The sequence below is a fragment of the Danio rerio genome, chromosome 15, assembly GCF_049306965.1.
Source record: "Danio rerio strain Tuebingen ecotype United States chromosome 15, GRCz12tu, whole genome shotgun sequence".
NCBI lineage: Eukaryota > Metazoa > Chordata > Actinopteri > Cypriniformes > Danionidae > Danio > Danio rerio.
The window spans coordinates 11,220,920-11,234,715 of NC_133190.1; the positions used below are offsets into that span (position 1 = coordinate 11,220,920).

General features: G+C 35.5%; 1 protein-coding gene across 31 annotated transcripts in view; it reads right to left on the reverse strand.

Moving 5' to 3' along the window:
- Positions 1-4,338: 4,338 nt before the first annotated feature.
- Positions 4,339-13,796, reverse strand: part of tenm4 (teneurin transmembrane protein 4) — a 463,933-nt gene continuing 454,475 nt past the window's right edge. For 30 of the 31 annotated variants that reach the window (XM_073922732.1, XM_073922725.1, XM_073922721.1 and 27 more), the window contains one exon: positions 4,339-6,791. In XM_073922732.1, the coding sequence (XP_073778833.1) occupies positions 6,033-6,791 (759 nt within the window). In that variant the 3' untranslated portion in view covers positions 4,339-6,032. 31 annotated transcript variants of the gene reach the window in all.

Genomic DNA, 13,796 nt, shown 5'->3' on the forward strand with positions numbered 1-13,796 from the left:
GATTGGTCAAAAATGACCTAATGTGAATATAAAAGAATCTCCAGCTCAATAAAGCAGGTTATGCGGAATAGCGCTATTTACTGATATTTTGTTGGTAATCTAAATACAAATCTACAATATCGATGCTGCCCTTATAAAACTGAAAATAATCACATCAATCTTTCAACTGGTGATTTTAGTGGCTGAACAACATGTTTGTGCATATAATCCATTCATAACAACACAATCTAACATGAGCTTAGCCTAAAATAGTTAGCCTAAAATAGTTTTAAAACAGAATATTACCCGTCTAACAGTAATACTTCGGCTATGCTATAATATGTCGTCCTTCCTCCAGCATGCAAAAGTAACTCCAATATTGATTCAGGCTTTTAAAAATGTTCAATTCTGCATTTGATTTCACAACGTCTGTGATTGTTTTGTGAACGCGCTGCGCTCATGCAGGTTAGCACGCGCGACTGGCAGATCTGCGTGAACAGATGCGCAGAAGTCCGAATCTACATTTGCTGACAGACAGTTTGAGCTGCTTATCGGAATTTTGGCCGATGTCGGCCCAACAATATTTAATTGGATTTTTTTTTGTTTTGTTTTATGACTTAACCAGAATATAAAAATACATAAAAACACATATAGATCACTTGCTTTAATCACTACTATTGGACTGTGAAGAGACTTTAAACCAGCACAACAAAAATGTTTTTGAAGACAAAAACTTATACTGCACCTTTAATAAAATAATTAACATGGGTAACACTTCCTAATAACTACACAATATGAATCATTTATTAAGCATAAGCATATAGTGAATTCTTTCTCTGTTAAGCATCAACTCTACATTAATAGATGTTAGTAAGCAGTTTATAACTGCAGATACAAATGCTCTATTCTTGACTTTTAAGCACATTTACAATGTGCTAAATGATTGTATTTTCATAATTTTTAATTATTATTTCTCATTAATAAATTAAGTATAATTTACAAACCAGTTATTTGAGAGTAGTCAGTGGTTTTTTGAAGATTATTCAGAATGCTCAAGTAAATGATTAATATTAATTAACTATTTAATAAACATTCATATATCTTATTATTCAGGCACGTACTAATATTTAATGTGTATGTTAATAAATACTTTAATAACTCAACTTCATCCAGTTTTGTGACCTAATCTAAAGTGAGGACTGTTTATGCTTTATAAATGACCTATGAATGATAATTAAAGGCTCAGTTATATTCTAAACAAGAAAAAAAGAGAAAATGAACGACTTTATTCATTTTTATTCATTTCAAGATACACTAATAAAACTGAAAATGAAAAATTAATATTTGGAATCCTACCTATATAAAATTACTGTACAGTTTAAGCATCACTAAATAACATTGAAACGTTGTATCATATTATATTGTTAAATTATTATATATATTGTTGTTTTTTTTTATCCAAGTGTATGTAGTATTTTGACACTCCTGTTATTCAGCAATGAATAATCTACTTGTTAATTAGATACTTTGCCTTTAATTATCATTTATAATGGATTTATAAAGCATAACTAGTCCTCACTTTAGATTAGGTCACACATAGAAAGTAGCTATTATTATATGCCTGAATATCACGATATATTAATGTTGATTTGAATGGTTAATTAACCATTTATTAACTCATTCTGAATGATCTTAAAAACCTCAAACTACTCTTAAATACAACTGATTTGTAAATAAAGCAATACTTAAATTAAACATGAAAAATGTATCAGTCGAAATATGAAAACACAATCATTAAGCACCTTATAAATGTACAAGTACAAGTCAAGAATAGAGCATTTGTATCGGCAGTTATAAACTGCTTACTAAAGTCTATTGAAGTAGAGTTAATGCTTAATAATTAATGAATTCACTATATGCTAATGCTTAGTAAATGATTCATAGTGTATAGTTAATATAGTGTTACCGAAATTTGATATTCAATATAAATAATTATTGTTAATGTCCGGCCACAGCCGTATGTGATCTATAGCTGATTAACCATGTGGATACATGATAACAGCCTTCTGAGCCAGCTAATAACCACTGCCCATAATGCCCATTCAATCGAGTGATAACATTTAAATCGGCTGTGGTTCCCTTCAAGTCACATGGCTCACCAGCAAGGTTAATGCGACTTCGCCAAGTAGAACATATTAATCACATTTTACTTGGTGAAATCACACCCACCTTATGAGCAAACAGCAAATCGAAAGCATGTGATTGTGATCTTGATAATAATCTGTGTTTTGTACACATAGTGAAGTATGAATGCTTCATGTTGCTGTACTTTCCCACAACATGTACCACACTAATTACATTTTGGCCAGTAGATGGAGTGTTTTAGACCCCATTTGCACTATTTAATGTCATCCTGGTGTATTTGGATTGACTAAAATGCATCAGCCAAATCATTAGGCAGCATTTGTATTTACAAATATGGCTATTTAAAATGCAAGAATTGTATTTATTAATGATCAATAAATTAATTTAGTTTATATTAATAGCTTCTAATTAAACATTTTCACATTTTTTTAGCCCCAATCTGAAAAGTTTACTTCTAAAAATTAAAAACCATAAAACAACTGAAGCAACATACACATCTTGGCATGTTTGAAGATGTTCATCTATTATTGAGCATTTCTCACTGCAGGCTTGTCTAATGCTTTCTCATCCACTGGTTTATTTATTGACGTGTCATCCCAGCAGGACTGATGCTTGCGCACAGAGATATACATTGTTGTCAAGTACCCAGACATATTAATATAACTTTTGCTACTTTTTGGTGTATCCTTCAAAAACAAAGTGCTAAAATTTGTACAAAGTGTGTTGTTTTACCATTAATTTATGTTTATAAAAAGTAGTTTTTGTTAGAGTCTCCCCTCCTCCAGAAACTCATTTCGTTGTATTAATATTTCAATCACTTGTGCAAAACTTCCGAAAATTGTAAACACCTCATTACACAATGTACAATTAGATGCCAGAGCCACTTAACGTCAAAACCCACATTAAAGGCATTAATTTGCAGTTCCGCTTTAGAAGCAAATTGACATGAAATAGGGTGAGACAGAGAACTTTTTTTTCCTGCTCCACATGTCGTTTGAAAATATTTGAATTAGTAATGTTTTCGTGCATTCGGAGCTGTTCAGTAAGATAACGGAGTAATTCAGAAGCAGTAGTTGAAACGCAAATGTTAAACCACATTGTGGAAACCTGTTTGATAATAATAAAAATGAGATGTTATAATGTAAATTACAATGAAGTGAAGTGGTAGAAATGCAAATGCTTAACCACTTGGTGGAAACCTGTTTGATAATAATACAAATGAGATGTTATAATGCAAATCACAATGAAGTGGATTAGTAGAAAAGCAAATGCTTAACCACTTCATGGAAACCTGTTTGATAATAATACAAATGAGAAGTTATAATGCGAATCACAATGCCTTGAAATAAATGTAAACACAAAATATTCTTTATTTTTTTTCCGTCTTTAACTAAAGACTACACAGATTCACTGCTGTAGCTCTAAAAGGTATCTACATTTGCATTTTATTTACAGCCCGTTTCTTGTCTTCTTATTTACACTTTCCAAGAGAAGCATTTAGAAACACAGTGTTGAGAACAAACAAAAAAGTCCATATGAGTTCAAAAACAAAAAGCCTTACGACGTATTTCAGTGCAATTGAACACATTGCATTTTTTATCCTTCATTTGACGTTGCTTTTTTTTTTTTTTAAATACAGCGATCACTGCATTCAATGACAGTAAATAAAACCAAAATATGCTGGACAATATTTTACAGCTTAAAAACACTTGATCTACTCATTTCAGTGAGCGTCCCCGATTGATTTCCTCGAGAGCGACAGCAGAGGCAGATTCATGTAACGCCAATGCGCCTTCATGTCCGACATATTAACACCATCCAACCAGAAATAGATGCACTTTGAAGTTCACAAATCCAGATGGTGGGTTGACGTGCATTTCAACCGCAGGCCTTAATGCATCTCAGGCAGCACTTACGACATTGGTCTGTGCTTGGGAGACCCTCGGGGCAAAGGCTATTCACAGGGGTTGTCACCTTTCCTTACCACAATATGCAGCACTGACAGCACGTATTTCTTTAAAAAAAAAAAAAAAAAAAGGAATCTGAGTGCACGTTTAAGTAATGTGCTTCTTTTTTTTTTAAGCATTCATGCCACTTTACGCTTGAAGCGCTTATTTCACTGACAGACACGAGGATGTATACTCCTCTAAAGACACAGCACTAAAATAAATACTGTCATTCAGGAATGGTCCGTAACCATGAAAGCAAATTAAATGAATCGACCGACCTTTTGGACTTTATTCCATGTGTTGAAACACTAGGCATTGTTCAAGTACAACAATTAGCAATAAAAAGGACAAATGTTCACATTTTTGAATGTTTCACAACTGTTATACTGTGAATGTTACCATGAAATAAACTATTTTTACTTAAAAACAAAGTCTCAGTAGCTCCATTTCAAAACCCAGCAAGCTGCCTTGCTGTCTTACAGCCTACAGAGGGAACTGCCTTTTACAGGCAGCTCTCTAAGTGGTTTATTTGGATCACCACATGCCAGACAAATAGCTCTGTGCATGGAAGAATGAATTTCAGTAGTCTAAAATGAGCATTTTGCTATGCTAAATGCACTACAGTCAAATAAATATTGTGCATACAGCACAAAAACACTGGGTAAGAGTCCAAAATAAGTTCAGACTATCTCTAACGATAATTTTAAGTACAAAATTAAATACCTGAAATGTATATAATCATCATTTTGATTTTTTTTTTTACCTACATTTATGTAGGTGTGTTCACACCATGTCATAATTTGTCATCATTAAAATAAAAATAAAAACATTATGTTATTGTAAAACTATTTATTACTATTCGTAAATTAGAAATTTACGTGACCACTGTACCACCTAAGCCAGATTCAGTTGTGTTCTATGTTTAAGCATGGCAGTTTTTCCATAATTACATAAGGGATAATTGATGACAGCCTATTAAATTAATAGACAACAACACACACGAGGCGGTGATGAAGCTATGAAGCAAAGTGAAGTGGTCATTACATCTGGGGTGTGCACTACTTCCTAATAATTCATCAGGACAGATGTCAAGGGGATGTGTTGAAATTCTGACATGGTGTGAACACAGCTTGCAATGCTGCCTTAAATCTAACTAGGCTATTAGAACAAACTTTTAAAATGGCATCTAGGTAGGCAGCTCACTAGGTTTTGTTTTCATTTAAACAGTGCTGAATCATTTACACACATATCTTTAAAGACCACGGGGCTACCTATTTCCTACTTGTCTCCTAAACTCTTGTCAATTAAGTTCCCTTTCCCTATGTATTTTAAGCCATTTGGTCAAAACTGGAAATCATAATAAAAGGATGTTACCAGCAAACCACTCAGTCCCAAAATATTACAAGACACCACAACAAGTTTTGAACATGAGATGGGTTCAGTTAGGAATCTGAACTGGTAGCGATGCACTGCAAACACCAATGTTCTTGTTTAAGTATGACACAGCCGGTGGGCTTTCAAGTATAAAAAGAAGCGATTAAAAGAGGTCTCTCCTTGGCTGAGGCGCAGGAAAAGGCAGAGTAGAGTGAAGCTTGTGAATAACAATCTGCTCGTCTGGCAGCAGGCTGAGCCAGTGAGCATAATGCATTACCAGCCTTCTTCCTATATTCCTTTGAGCAAACCCACAAACACCAAGGCATAAACCGCCGACTCTGCCATATGCCACCTTCTAGCAGCCGCACTTGAAGGGCAAAGAGGGTTTAAGAATTACCAAAAGAGAGAAGGGCACTCTGCTGTTGAAACAGTGCAACTGTTTGCAACCGTGTATGTCATGTATTAAAAAAAGTCTGGCACAGTTAACATAAAAATAAAGTAACGTAATATGGTCACAAACGCAACTTGTCTTTGGCAAGAAGTCTGGGACGTCGAGTCCGAGCGAGGGTTTCCTTCGCGTTCATGTCACCTGCGTCCCATCTCAGTCTGTCGCAAGAAATGGACGTTATTTATGTTGTCAGCCAACTCTGGGAACTGGTCGACTGATACTATGTAGAAGCCTTCGTAGCCCTGTACACGTCCAGAGCTTAGGAGCTGCTGCCTTTCCCCGTCCGTCCAAGCCCGAGAGCCCTCTTCTCCTTGCCGTAGTCTGTGGCGCTCGTGGGCCCATGCGGTTGCAACCGCCCTCTGTCGTGCAAGCTCCAGAACTCTGACCTTTTCTTCATCCACACTGCTGCCGTAGCGTACATTAAGGCTTAAAGTACCGTATTGCATCTGGATGTCAGTTATGCGGCGCGAACGTCCTCCGAGGACCATGTTGACCTGCGAGACTGTTACGTTGACTCCTGTCTCCAGCGTACGCTGGCCGACTGTCATACCCAGCAGAGATAGATCACCCTCTACCAGACCTGATTTGACAAAGTAGTGCGTGTCCAAGCCTGCAATGGTGAAATGCAAGTCCTGCAGGTAGCTTGCCTTGTCTAGGACTGCGGCGATCCTTCGGCCATCTTCATTAGCCAGGCTGATGATGTCCGCTTCAACGCGACCTTCACGGATGGCGACTTTCACACCTTTCCCGAAGAGAGAAGTCCCTGTTGCAAAAAGTGTGTGGAGAGGGGTTGGAGGACATCCAGAATCACTTGCACTGTAGATCTGACCAAACCGCTCCAACCGGACAAAAGACTTCAGCTGCCTCTGGACTTCACACTGCACCCCTAGAACAGACTGCAAGAAAAAAAAAAACCTGTGAGTGTTCGCCCTGATCATGGGTGACTACTTTCATTGAGAGAATAAATTAAACGTATGATATTGCATCTCCAAAAACAGCATTCGCAATTACCGCTGGCCATAGCAAGGGCTGCGGCAGCATAGATCGAATGTGACATATTATGACATGGTTCATCTCAGTAAAACATTGTAGACCCTTGCATATGATTTTCACATTCATTAAGTTATCTCCTCCTGTGGCAGGCATCATTGTGCCCACCGCCTGCGCTGCTGCTTCTATTTCCTGGGAGTAAGTAACATTTCCTGATGGCTTGCGCAGGATGGGCGATCTCAGCGGGAAACTCTTCCTACCCCCACATTCAGCTGCTCGACTTTCCCCTCAAACAAAAATCGTGCTGCTTCATTAACACTTCAAACATTTCACCTTTCCTGATATAACTAGGTAGCATAACTCATTCTATTTTATGCTCAGGTGTGTGAAGTAAAGACTTTTTTTTGAAGATCTTTTAAATGTGCTGACTTGACGCTTTAATACTTAAACATGTTTTTTCATGGAGTAAACAGGTTCTTGTGTGATTATCCTCCACTAGCGCCTGAAGAGACAATCACTAGATAGCATTCAAAATCTTCAGAAACAGAAAAAAAGCTTTATTTCCATGATTTTTTACATAAATGAGGAACTTGTTTTTATGACAAAAGTCAAGAAAGCAAACTCTGTAATCAATTGAAAACATTATTCTGTAATAAGAAAGGGTATAACTTAAAGGCTTAGTTCACTCAAAGATAAAAATTATGCTATTTTTTACCCTTGACCATACCCAAAGCCAAGAATTTTGTTCTTCTTCAGAATACAAATTAAGATATTTTTGAAGAAATCTGAGAGCTCTCGTATCCTCCATAGACAGCAATGGTCACAACTCATTCAAAGTATATGACTTTAGTAATGCAACTGGGTATTATCAACCTATGACAATATTTTTGTGCACACATTAAACAAACATAACTTTATCCAACAGTTTCAGTGACAGTATATTGTGCATATTGTATGGCACTATGCTCTTTATGCATGTCGTGCTACTGAGGTATACCTCGGATGCTTTGTTTCAAACAGAAGAAGCGGCACTCAGACATCCAGGTGCATAGTGCTCATCAGAGTTACTGTAGGTGTTATACATTCCGCAGTAATTACATTTTTGAAAAACGCAATAATGTAACGAATTACATTTTAAATTTGTGTAAGGTGGTAACAGTTAGTAAAGTCATATACTATATACTATAAATATTATATTCGTTACAAATATAGTTTTTAGATGAAAAAAAAACTAATTCTTTTAAATCACAATTTACACTGAAACGTCAGTTAATAAGCATGTGCGTCTAAATTGCTGGAGAAATAAAGAATAAATAGAATAAATAGAATAAAGAAAGGTTGCTGTCGAGAGTGGTTACTTCTTCAAGTGGGAATACAGACATTACTTTGATTTCAATAACCATAAAAACAAAAATATTGCTGTAAAATTCAACTTTCAACTGCTTTTAAATCAACCAGAAACTTGTTCAAGCACTTGAATAGAAAGCATTCAACGACAGTATTTGTCACCAAGGAGGACATTGGCACCCCAAACAGAATGGCCCAACTCATCCAAAACAGGCTTAATTGAATTTTTGTGAAGGATCAGGATTGAAGGTATCTTTTAAATTTGAAGAGAAGCGTGGCTGCTTGGGGCAGTTCACATATTGTGTTATTTTAGCAAGCGTATATTGGGAACACATATTATGCACACTCACATTTCCAAGGCACACGTGCCAAGAACTTATCGATCAGCTTTATACTTAGTATAGAATACACACATTTCAGTAGACTAATTACCTCACACAAACACAGAACACCCAAACACTTTAGTGTTTTTATTTCCTACAATGGCTGTCAATGGTTACAGGTATCCAGTTTTCTTCTAAATGCTTCTTTTATGTTAAAAAATGACAAACGGGATTGGGAAAAAGTAAACTCTAAAATAAGTTTTTTTGGGGGGAAATCGAAGTCTTTTGAGTATGTCAAGCTACTGTGATCAACCATTGTAATGTTTTTTTCAGTCAATAATAAATTACTGAAAGAGCTGCCAGTTTAGTATTTTTATATAGGTATACTTTATAAGCTTTAAAAGTAATTAGTAATCTGATTCCTTTTAACATTAAGTTATTAAATTACAATTTTCAAGGAGTAGTTATTAATGTAATTAATGTAATTTATTACTTTTTTAAAGTAACTTACGCAACACTTGTGCTCATGAACGTGCACCCTATACTGACACTGAGGAGAAAAAAAAGTTAAATAAAAATCCTATTTTTGTTTTGTTTCTGCACAATTGTATTCTTGTAGCTTTATAATATGCCAATTAAACCTCTGAATATAAATGGACTGTTTCGAGGATTTAAAATAATTTTTTTTTTTGTTTTTTTCTGAACCTTGAGTTTGTTGGGAACATTGCTGTATATGAAAGATGAAGGAGCTCTCAGATTTCATTTAAAACATTTTAAATTGTGTTCTGAAGATGAAGAAAGATCTCATGGCGTTTGAATGACAGAAGGAAGAATCTTTAATCCACAGACTGCATTGTAAAAAATAAAAGTCCTTTCCTGAATACACGTAAATCTGAATGTGTGGATGCTTTTTGACAGAGATTGAGGTTGAAAAGTCAGGTTCACTTTTCATATTTTAACTTCTGCTATTTTTTTGCCATGCATATACCACAAAGAATAAAAAAAAAAACAGCATTCCTTGAAGAGAAATTAATACTTTCGCTTCAGTCCAACAGTAATGCCATTATAAGCTCTCTTCTCTTTTAATGTGACTTGACGGGAAATCCTCGCCCCAAGAGGAGATTTAGATAACCACGAGGGACCTACACATGCAGCTGGATTGTACAAGGCCTAGAAATAGCGTGTTGTGGGTGTCAGACTCCAGGGCTCCTGTCCGGAAGGAGAAACAGAGTCCAGCTGAATCTCTGGCAGAGGAACAAAGTTCTTGCGCTATCTGATATGAACCCTCAGAGTACATGTCCCCATCCCTCCCTCTTTACTCTCTGCTGAGTGTTGCCCTTCACTACAGATTGAGTTACTTAACTTGGAATAAAATAACTGCTCGTTTTAATTTATCATTTTTTTTCTCCTAGACAGTGATGAGATAAAGTGCAGAGCGTATGAAGCTTGCAGATGTTTCTCCTGATTAAAAGACCCGGTACTCCCATGTAACTGTGCTCAGCTTTACAGCTCTCGTTCATTTCTGACTTCATATTTATATTCATTTAGAATGGTGGATATTTTTTAATCCCCTCACACAAGCACTTGTCAACACAAGCATCTGTTGTTTTAGTAGCTTGTTGTTTCATTTGGTCTCCTCCATTTTGTTCCCAATTTTCCAGTTTTGGTACTTTTGTAAATGGCAATAATTGTGTATTTCAGAACCAAACCGTACCGCTCAGTTGGAAACAAGCTATTAGTTTGTCTAATGCATCTTTGCATATTTCAAGGACAACATTCATGGAATCGAGACTCATAGTTTGAATACGGGACATATATAATTTTTTCGAATTTTCAAAAAAATTCTGAGATGCTAAGAGTTTCCCAGAATGGCATATATAAGTTAATGAAAAGCTTAGAAATAAAATAAAAACTTTAAAATAAAAAAAAATCCATTTTAAATGACAGTCTAAACATTTGCTGAAAAAATAAAGAAATATTTGATCAGTTTATGTGCATGTAAAGGCCCGTGCACAACGAGAAGTGGATAACGTTTTCCACTGAGTTTTAACGCCTCGGGACTAAATAAAGGGTGTCAATGTGATCTTGCACACCAACACGCAAAATGCCAGGCGTAAAAGCGTCATCTTAAAAATAAAACGCCTCATGCTCGTTTTTTTTGTTGTTGTTGTTCTTCTTCTCCACCAATCAGATTGGCACTGTTGTTCATGTGCACCGAGCTGCTTAAGTTACAGTAAACAGAACTTGGAGGCGCTCAAGTGCAAAACTGTCAATGCAAGCGCACATTGATGAAGATGCCCAGCGGCGATATAAACGTGGAGCTGCTCATTGCACTGGTCAACAATAATCATTCCATAACAACAAGCGCGTCAACTTTGTCTTCTTCTTTTGTGTTACAAGCGGTGTCAGAAGCTTAAAGATGTGTAGCGCCATCTAACGTCAAGGAGTGATTTTGCATACTCTTCTGCTCGACGGCAGTGAAAATCGCTTGGGTTTGAATTCAGAAAATGGTCTTGAAAAACACTGAAAATAAACGCAAACGAAAAGCGTCCCAATGTGTACGAGCCTTAAGAGTTGAAAAGAGTCAGTTTTGAAAAACTCAAATGTATACATCATGTGGAACTGAATAAATAAGCTTTCCATGCACGTATGGTTTGTTAAGATAGGACAATAAATGGTTGATGAAACTATTCGAAAATCTGCAATCAAAATGTGGAGAAAATGAAGATCTCAACAAGCATATAACTACTAAAATATATATTTTTCTTAAAGAATGATCTTTGATTAATATTCAAAAAAATATTGTATGCAGTTTTGGTTTTTGCCTATATATACACCTGCTACATAGTATTCCAAGAGTAGTTTTGTGGTGACAAAATAGAGAACATACTGTATCAAGTAAAACGCGTAGGCATTTAACAGACACATTCCTGCTACCCGTGAAGTTTACATTTAATTCACTATATTGGAGTTAAATACTAATCTAATCAAGACAAACTATAAATTATTGGAAAGACCCAAGTCTTCTAAATACACATTTAACCTATTTTATTATTTTTTTTTCATTATAGTAGTGATATAGAGCAACAGATCAAACTCCATTTAATGTTACCCTTCAACCTATTGCACCATTGGTAACACTTTACAATAAGGTTAATTAGTTAATGCATTTACTAACATTAACTAATCATGAACAACACATGTACAGCATTTATTAATCATAATTGAACATTTACTAATGCATTATTAACATCCAAGTCCATGCTTGTTAACATTAGTTAATGCACCATGAGTTAACATGAACTAACAATGAACTACTGTATATTCATTAACTAACCTTAACTAACATAAACAAATACAGTAGTAAATGTATTGTTCATTGTTTGTTCATGTTAGTAAATGCATTAATTAACATTAACTAATGAACGTTATTGTAAAGTGTGACCGGACCATTTGCAGTTACATTTTTAAACCATATTATTGTAGTCTAAACATAAATCTGTCATGACTATATATCATTTTTAAAGCTTAAAAAGTCTTGTTTCCAGATCTTTTTGAGATTTCTAATTGAGCAAGAGTTATTTATGGCGACGCAGTGGCGCAGTAGGTAGAGCTGTCGCTTCACAGCAAGAAGGTGGCCGGTTCGAGCCTTGGCTGGGTTAGTTGGCAATTCAGAGTGGAGTTTGCATGCTCTCCCTGCGTTCGCGTGGGTTTCCTCCGGGTGCTCCGGTTTCCCCCACAGTCCAAAGACATGTGGTACAGGTGAATTGGGTAGTACGTAGTGTATGAGTGTGAATGAGTGTATATGGATGTATCCCAGAGATGGGTTGCAGCTAGAAGGGCATCCGCTGCGTGAAACATATGCTGGATAAGTTGGCGGTTCATTCCGCTGTGGTGACCCCAGATTAATAAAGGGACTAAGCCAAAAAGAAAATGAATGAATGAGTTATTTATTTATTTGTGACAAGCAATCGTAGTTATAAAGCATTACTTTGCTACAGCAATCCACATGCAAACATTTTTTGTTTTTGTTTTTAGAGGCTAAATTGAGATTAAATACCATCAGACTGTCTCTACTACATTAGGATTTAATGTCTACTTTATAAATATTGTCAAAAGTATGAAAAATCATAGTTCGTATTCCTCAAAACTATATACTGAAATGCTTTGATAAGGTAACCAATGTTAAGTGAATGTTATCTGGTGGTGATGTATGGTACTCCACCCAAACAAAGTGTTAATACAACTCAACAAAACGCCAACAAAATTGGTGCATTTAAGGCTTGTTTCTCTAAAAATCAACATTCTCCACTGCCTGAATGATATACGATATAAAGCGCGTCTCAGAATGTGCAATAAGCACAACAATATATTAAATTTTTCAACGCCATGTCTTTAAAATAAGAAAACGTATTTTACCCCAGTATTTAAAATAGGGTTTCTGCATTAGCCTGCTGATCCTGACAGCATGTGCATGTAAACAGTTTTACACTTGAACAACTAAATAAATGCTGAAGTCTATGTAACTGATTGTATTTTAATTACTTTACAATGTCAATACTGTAAAAGGAACCATATATTCATAATTGAAAAAAGTCACATAAACCGTTCAAAGAAACACTATCAGATGTTTAGCTTGATTTTCTGTCATTTTATGCTAAAACATTTTTTGTTAAGTATATATTTTAATAAACTAAAATTTACATTTATTGTTTTATTATTTTCATAAACAAATGCATATAACTTTGTTTGATTCAACTTTTTGAACCTTTTTTAATTAACTAAAGTCATCTGTCTTTATTAAAATGAGACTAATCTTATGTGTATGCAGCAAAGTGTTAAAGCTATCAATTAAGTAGAACATGCAAGTTTTATGTTTCTACTCAAAAGTAGTGTTGATTAAGGGGTTAAGGTGTTCAGAAGATAAAACAAATACATTAATAAATAAAATTTGGGAATACCCGTCTTAAAAGTGCACCTCAGCACAATCTGTTTGTTTACTCCAGCAGGCTTCTCATTTTGGTCACAGTTCAGAGGGCACAGACAGAAAACGACTGGTGTTTGCTGCCTGTACTGAAACCGACCCATTCAAATTTTCTCTGACCAAAAAAATAAAAATAATAATTAAAAAAAAAGCTCAGGCAAAGGAACACATCATTCAAAAAGCACTGGGTGGTCAGACAGCGCTGTGCTCAAAGTCAAAATCAATCTGTGGCCATCCAGTGGATATCAGCAAGCACC